This window comes from Pholis gunnellus (assembly GCF_910591455.1).
Source record: "Pholis gunnellus genome assembly, chromosome: 2".
NCBI classification, from domain to species: domain Eukaryota; kingdom Metazoa; phylum Chordata; class Actinopteri; order Perciformes; family Pholidae; genus Pholis; species Pholis gunnellus.
Genome location: NC_136536.1, coordinates 26,644,322 through 26,652,384, shown reverse-complemented (window position 1 = coordinate 26,652,384; position 8,063 = coordinate 26,644,322). Strand labels below are relative to the sequence as shown.

Genomic DNA, 8,063 nt, shown 5'->3' with positions numbered 1-8,063 from the left:
CGAACAACTTCAATTTTAACGTGTTTTTGCGTGCGGCACAAAGTGTCCTTTCTATCCTATTATTTCGAAAGATATTATTCGCAAATTAATTTATTGTTGGAGTATTGACAGGAAGTACAACTATTTATCTTCCGGGTAAGTAACCGTCTCGAAAGTATGGTTATATGCTAGCAACACATTAACGCTAGACCGAAGCTAGTTAAAACGTCCCTAAATTAGGAAGAAACACAACGCCTGTCGTGGCGGAACTTTGCAGCCACTGCTGGCTGATTTTACAGCGGGTTATAAAGAAACTCTCAGGCCATATAATGTACTAACCAACCTAACGCTAACCCTAGCTGCCCCCCTGTCGACAATCACAATACACTACACAACGTCCTGCTGATGGTACAGGAGCCATGGAGGGTCCGTCCTCTCGTTTACTGGCCTCCCGAGACTGGCTGGTGGGCAGGAGAGACTCCGGTGGGGATGCAGAGTCAGACCGGGACATAAAAACACACTTTCGCGTCTGTCGCTTCATTATGGAGACAGGTAAACCGTGTGTGTGTGTGTGTGTGTGTGTGCGTGTGTGTGCGTGCGCGTGTGCAATTCATTTCCTCAGTATATTCACAGTGTACTAAGGAAAAGAAAAAAAGATGAAAAGTTATGCATAGTAACCATACAAATAATAATGTTGACATTCTGAGTTGCTACGTAAGCATGACGAGATATTAGAGAGCTTTTGTTGACTTTTGAGATAATAAGGATTTACTGTCGCATTATTTTGATTTAATTAATTACAATTTCTACTTATTTTTTTGACGTATTTTTTTTAGTATAATTTTTATCGAGGTGGATCTAGAGAGAAGTTATCAATTTAATATAACTATGCTTGCTTTTCTTAATTATTTAGGTCTATTGTTAAATTCACCACACATCTAATCCATCAAACAGCACTCATTCAGCTTTGCTTTTGCCTCTCTACACTATTGATTGTTTACTACTGTGTTTTTTTTTTTTAATGGCGGAAGAGAGTGATAATTGAAAGCAAGTTAGCAATGGACACGTAGAGCCATAATCATACTGGCCTGCTGCACAGATTTCTTTCTCAGTGATTCAAATAAAGAATGTGAAGTAAGTTGAATTTCCGTGTGATTATCAGGACATATTGCCTATCTGGAATTACAACCAATGCAATACATGCATTTGTTTAGCATGAATATGTCAAAGATGATAGAACTTTGATTCAGAAATGAGTGCTCCTCTAACGAGTTGACACCGGCCTCGTCCTCCCTGCTCAGGAGTGAAGCTGGGGATGCGCTCGGTGCCCGTAGCCACAGCCTGCGTGTTGTACCACCGCTTCTTTGAACGTGCCAGCGTGCATGCTTATGAACCCTACCTGGTGGCCATGAGCTGTGTGTACCTGGCTGGCAAAGTGGAGGAGCAGCACACCAGGACCCGTGACATCCTCAACGTAAGCCACAGGTAAGATACTTGGTGAAGAGTGAACACTACCTGCAGTGACCTCGGATCTTCATGGCCACTTTTAAATCATACTGCTGGGAGCAAAAAGAAAACTCAGCAAAATGTCTGCTGTTATGATGAAGTAGCACTTCACCTATTTCACATAGAAACACAGTTAGTCACCTTTTTAAGGTGGAATGTTAGTTGAGAGGTTCTGTCTTGACTTTCTGAACTCAACGGTGAGTGAATTTCATTCAAACCAATAACATAATAGATTGTCATCATATAGAACTAACTAATTACATTGATTTGTGTGCAAAATACTTACTTACAATTATTTGATTAATTGTTTGTTTGATTAATTATTTGTTCTGTAAAATGTCAGAAAATAGTGAACAAGACTAAGTGGAAACCATAGAAATGCATTCTGTTTCTATGGTGGGAACTCGATATGTGTGTGATCGATGTGATAAATTGTGGCCAAAAATATCCATCGCAATTCTCCAAAGCCCAAGCTGACATATTCAAATCACCTGTTCTGTCCAACCAACAGCCCAAAAGCCCAATTTATTCCGCTTGCTTTCACAGAATACAAAGATAGCAGCAAATATTCACATTTGAGAAGCTGGAGCCAGTGAATATTTGGCCTCTTTTTTTTCTTACCATCAACTAATCAATCGGTTAATCGACAAAGTGTTTCAGTTTAGTTTGATTTCACATGATCAACAATGTTCTTATCAATAAACCAGCCGTGTCGTTGAGCTCAGCAGGAATATTCTTTTGAATGGGAAGTTAAAAATAAACGATTAGGGGAACAACCTTTACTCACTTGTTTGCTCTGCAGCTTTTAAACATATTTCACAGTTTTCATTAACAGGATACATTTGATCACTGACTATTATTCTTTGAGGATTTCTCGTCCATGCTTTCTTAAAGTTGAGTCCACTTACTAACTTGTTCTGGAGCTTTTGACTGTTAGCAGCAACATGACCTTGTCTTGTTTTGGGTTTGAACTGTTAGGTGGACACATCGAGACATTCAAACGTGTAACATTGAACTCTGGGAAATTGTGATTAATTGTGACTAATTTATAAATAAACCAATAATTAATACATTTTAAACTGTGGCCCTGCTTTACACGTCTTAGTAAACTAGCCAATGTTTGCATGTATTTGATGCCAAACTCAAGATAAGTATCAACTGATCATCATCATCATCATTATCATCAGATGTGTCTGTTTTTATTTAGCTGGCAACAAGTCAAATTTCACTTCCCATTCCTCCCTCACAGGTATTTCAACAGTGGCAGTGCTCCTCTAGAATGTGACAAGGAGTTCTGGGATTTGAGGGACAGCGTGGTGCAGTGTGAGCTCCTCATCCTCCGACAGCTCAACTTCCAAGTCTCCTTTGAACACCCTCACAAGGTGTGTGTGTGTGTGTGTGTGTGTGTGTGTGTGTGTGTGTGTGTGTGTGTGTGTGTGTGTGTGTGTGTGTGTGTGTGTGTGTGTGTGTGTGTGTGTGTGTGTGTGTGTGTGTGTGTGTGTGTGCGCGTGCGTGCGTGCGTGCGCGTGCCTCCCCCTATTTGCCGTCGAGCCTCTTTGTCTGTAACTGTTACTGTCGATGTCGTTGTCTAGATGTGTGTGTGCCGTTGCAGTACGGTCTGGGTCAAAGGAGTGTTTTCAGATTTTAGTTCACTTTTCTTAGCTGATCTGATATTCTTAAGCTTTTCTAATTTCCTCATTCTATTTCTTGCATTCAGTGGTCCAGAACTTGTAAGTCACTCTGTTGTCTACTGACAGAAAGGCCAACTCAAAATGATTTTGCTGACCTGTGATTGGCTGATCCCCGTTCACACAATCCATTTGTGCATAATGTACAGTAATAAATTGTGTTTTTCTCTCCAGTATTTACTCCATTACCTGTTGTCCGTAAAGTCACTTGTGAACCGCCACGCTTGGTCTCGAACCCCCGTTGCCGAGACTTCCTGGGCGTTGCTTAGAGACTGTTACCATGGCGCCATGTGCATCCACCACATACCACAACACATCGCCATAGCAACGTTGCACCTGGCTCTAAACAGCTACGGAGTGGAGCTGCCTGTCGGGGAGAAGGAGTGGTGGCAGGTGTGTGTTCCCTGTTAAGTGTTCATAATGAATATGTGTGTGTGCCACAGAGGCTGTTTAAATAGGTGGATTTATTAAGATAGTATCAAATGTGACACATTAGCAGGTCTGTGTGTGTGGCGGTACTTTCAGCTGGGAGATGTGTTCGAGCTAGGTTCCACAAGCTCTAATAAACTCACAAAATGTCAAGAAAGGAAATACTCTTACACCTGTTCTCTTTAGTAAACAAAAAAATCCAACCGTACACCTTCTGAATTCAAGTTCCTCTCTTTCACTCATCTACGACAATTGCCTTCTTAACTCATTGTAAAACGCACTTGATTCAGAGTCAATAGAATCACCAAAGCCGCCTTGGTTAGTCTTTCCAGTGTTCCAACAATCACCAGCTCTGACTTGGTGGAGATAAACCCTCAACTCACAGAGTTAGATGTGAGAATATTGAGGCTACACGCTGTCTCTCTCTGCCTGCTGAGATGCTCTCCTTCATCAGAGGCAGACCATTCAATTAGCTAAATAAAATTGAACATTCACCCAAAAAGTCGCCACAAAAGAACTCAGTCTCAGTTAGGGTAGACCAATAACATCATCAGAGCAGAAATCTGACTATAGTCCACCTGTGTGCAATATAAGTGTCACGTGATCTGACGGTCACAAGATCTAACAGAGCACCGTTAAATCCATTATTATAAACTGGAACGAATATGACGTCACAACAAACCTGCCAAGAGCGGACCAATACTCACAGCAGGCAAGGAGGACGTTAATCAGAGAGGCAAGAAAAAGACCAAAGAAAGCTTTGGTTAGGGTTAGGCACCAAGACTACGTGATTGGTTTAGGAGAAAAAATCATGGAGTGGGTTAAAATAACTACATTAGTCCAATAAGTTATCTAAGGGGGTGTGCCTTATATAGAGCCTCCACACGACACAGCTGTAAACAGGAAGGAAGGTGTCTGTCGCAAACTGCAGTAAAAAAAGACGCAATTGAGCTGCATATTCCAACTGTGTATATTTAAAGAAGGCTCCTGAACCTGAATAGTTTCAGCATTTCTCACATGTATCACATTAATCAGAAAACGCTACTTAAGGCCTAATACTGAATATCCAAACAGAATATGCTGTTGACATGACCTGTATCAAATTCAGAATATTGTCATATTCTGAATGATAGTGGAATATTAGTGTGCATGTACATTTAGACAATGTTCCGTTTTTCTGGATAATCCACAGACCTCACTGTTAAAAGTTTCCTCTGGAGTTACCAAAAAAAGGCCCAATGACAAACTCTTGTGGCATTTCAAAGAAACCTCTGGGATACACAATGTTCCATCCTGTCGGGATCCTATCTCACATTTGGTGGAATTTAATGCAGGTGTAGTATTCAAATGAGTCCTTCGGGACCGTGTCCGGTATGATGGACAAACCGTAGCTGTAGCCATGCACAGGTGGCCCCTGCTTTTGGAGTCATGCCAACAGCAACCATACAGCTTTGTACCACTGTGCCCTTTAACCACAGGGACATTATCACCTGACCATCCAGCTCCATCTTATTTATTGTTTTATTTGATGAGGGACAGTGCACATTAATAAAAACATTTCTGTAAATCTTCAAAGCAGAAGTGCCTTGTGTAATTGAAGGCTGGTGGCCAATGCGGTCTCTTTTGTAAGAGCTTTGATTTTGTAAGTCTAACTTGTTTGAATAATGTGTGGACCTTTGATGTCCATGTTAGTTGAAGTCAGGTGTGGAACTGAAGCCTATGTTTTTTTTGCGTAGGTGCTGTGTGTGGACGTGACCAAAGCACACATCGATGCTGTGGTCTCTGACCTCCTTCAACTCTACGACATGGAGGCCAAGTGTGTCTGAGGGACACGCCTACGAGACGCATGGGAGTTGTTGCGTGTGAGCAGAATGAGTAAATGTGCATATGTCGTTCCCTGCATGTTGGGGTTCAGGTGCCTTCATGTACTCGTTTGTGTGAGAGAGGAACACTCTGTATTGACCCAGTTAGTCTGTGAGCTGTGACAAAAAACACACCGACATTTCTTGCTTTCTGATCACCCAGCCCTGCAGCATCCTGATATGCTCTGGAGTTTATCATCAGCACCAGAAATATCTTCACACTCCTCACATAACATGTTTTTACTACCATGTGATATCCAAAGATATTATTATTAAATCAATAATTCCAACAAATCCATGAAAATGAATGGGAATGATGACCGCATGAGTGGCATTGTCCTCGCAGATTTGGGTCGGGACCCACAGGTTGGTCGCCAAATAAATTAGCAGAATTTTGTCCATGTCTTTTATTCTATCTGCAGTAAACCTTTGAGCCACATGAGGGAGCCTGAATGTTTGTATTCTACTTATAACATAGAATCTGATATGACTAGTGTACATTCTGTTTGTTTAACTGATGAGAGGAAATGAAAAGAATGAGAGCCTGTTAACTTATTTGGTCTCATTGATAGTATTGAACATGTGTATATGTTTGCAACACATGCAATAAAGTTGTGATTTATCAAACATACATCTCTTCTTAACGGCTGCTTTACCTGTTCAACATAATATGAGATGATAAGGAAATGGCAGTCAAAATGATCAGGAACGTTCATTCACGCACAAATACTTGTTTTGACATTGCATATTATGATATAAAACATAAATTCACATGTGAATGCATTGATTTGCATAATGACCTCCTCATACAGTAAGTGTCATCATGGTGATTGTAGTGGATATCTGACCGCTCTGCTGCATCTCGCTGTCTGAACTCTTGTCTTGTGTGTTTTTGCAGTGCTGCCATTCCCAGAGACATTTTCATGAATTAGTGAAAAGACAGTTTGTAATTTTATGAGGAGGACCAAGCAGATGAAGAATATGTGGGCACATGATCTGCTGTATGTTTTTTACTAATGTCTCTGCTGTTAATATAACATTGTTTTCGTTTGGCCTGTGTAGTGTTCAAAATGAACTCTACAGACTCTGCCCCTTTCTGTTTCAAGGACATGTCTGGTGATATTCTATATTTTCTTGTCAATAAATGCCATGGAAAAACTGAAACCAACAAGGAATTGACAATACAAGTGCGGTCTGTGAATCAAAACCTTATGTATCTTATTCCTCTGTGTCAGTGAGCTCCATTGTCGTCCAAAAACAACAGTGCAACAGTGTTGCACTGGGGGACAAGTTCCTTCATCCCTCACTAGTTTATGTTGCCTCAGTCCCACAGACACTGCCCTGCTGTCACAGATACTCACTAATTCTACTATTTCCCCTTGGATAAATCATTTTCTATCTTATCTTAGAGAGGGAAAAGTGTATTAATCCGTTCCCAACAAATGTTGTATTTGCTCCTGTTTGAGTAACATTTGGTGAAAACTGCAGTGACCAGCTGACCATGATCTTCCGTTGCATCCCAATTTACAGTGTAACTTCACCCCCAGGTCTGAAACTAAGTCCACCTACTGCATAATTTGGAAGAATTCAAGAAAGTGGGCAAAGGGCTAAGAGATTAACCACGCCCACTTCCGTATGACGAAAGCCTTGACGCAGCATCAACAAACATGACAGCTTTTTTTACAGCTTGTAAAATAGTGATATGGCATGGGGCAAAAAATTTGATGGATTCACTGTTTATCAGACCATAAATGAGGCAAGAATTACATTTTATCACACCCTGCGGTCCCTCCCTACTGCTGAGAGACTACTTTGCTGGGAGTAGTGTCCTAGCAGCGATGGGCAGGGACCCAGCATATACTATGTATGTATATATAGACAGTATATATGTTTATGTATGTATGTACACTACCGTTCAAAAGTTTGGGGTCACTTAGAAATGTCCTTATTTCTCAAAGAAAAGCACTGTTTCTTTCAATGAAGATAACATTAAATTAATCAGAAGTATCTGGAGCATCACATTTGTGGGTTGGATTATACTCTCAACATGGCCAGAAAAAGAGAACTTTCATGTGAAACTCGCCAGTCTATTCTTGTTCTTAGAAATGAAGCTATTCCATGAGAGAAATTGCGAAGAAACTGAAAATTGACACGAAATTGTCTGGGTGACCCCAGACTTTTGAACGGTAGTGTGTATATACTGTATGTGTGTATATGGATACTGTACATGTGTAGGTGTTTCTTTCTTCTCTCTTCTTTGACCATGTTTTTTACATAGACACAAATACAGTGGTTGCAGAATCACATTGTTGGTTGTGGTCTTTTATTGTGATTTGTAGCCAAGAAGAATAATGTAGAATCATTCTAAAGGTTGCTTGTCGATGACGTCAATCCATCTGTGAATGCAGCGGTGTGAAACAGTGTGACAGCCCAGAGCTAAAAGCCCTGATAGCTGAGAGGTAGTCCCGACTCTGTAATCCCACTGGCCTAAGTGGTACTAAGTGTTTTGGCAATATTTTTTTAATAGTGACGATGTTTTAGGGGAATGTAAAGAAACAATAATGTGACCCTGCCAGATGGATGAGTGGTGAGAACCCAG

General features: G+C 40.8%; 1 protein-coding gene across 1 annotated transcript; it reads left to right on the top strand.

Annotated features, from left to right (window-relative positions):
- Window positions 1-6,613, top strand: ccnq (cyclin Q). Its single transcript, XM_079177619.1, has 6 exons — window positions 1-135; window positions 339-531; window positions 1,281-1,464; window positions 2,735-2,867; window positions 3,348-3,566; window positions 5,339-6,613. Exons 2-6 carry the CDS (start codon window positions 399-401, stop codon window positions 5,426-5,428), a joined length of 759 nt encoding a protein of 252 aa, XP_079033745.1. The 5' UTR covers window positions 1-135; window positions 339-398; the 3' UTR covers window positions 5,429-6,613.
- The last annotated feature ends 1,450 nt before the right edge of the window (window positions 6,614-8,063 follow it).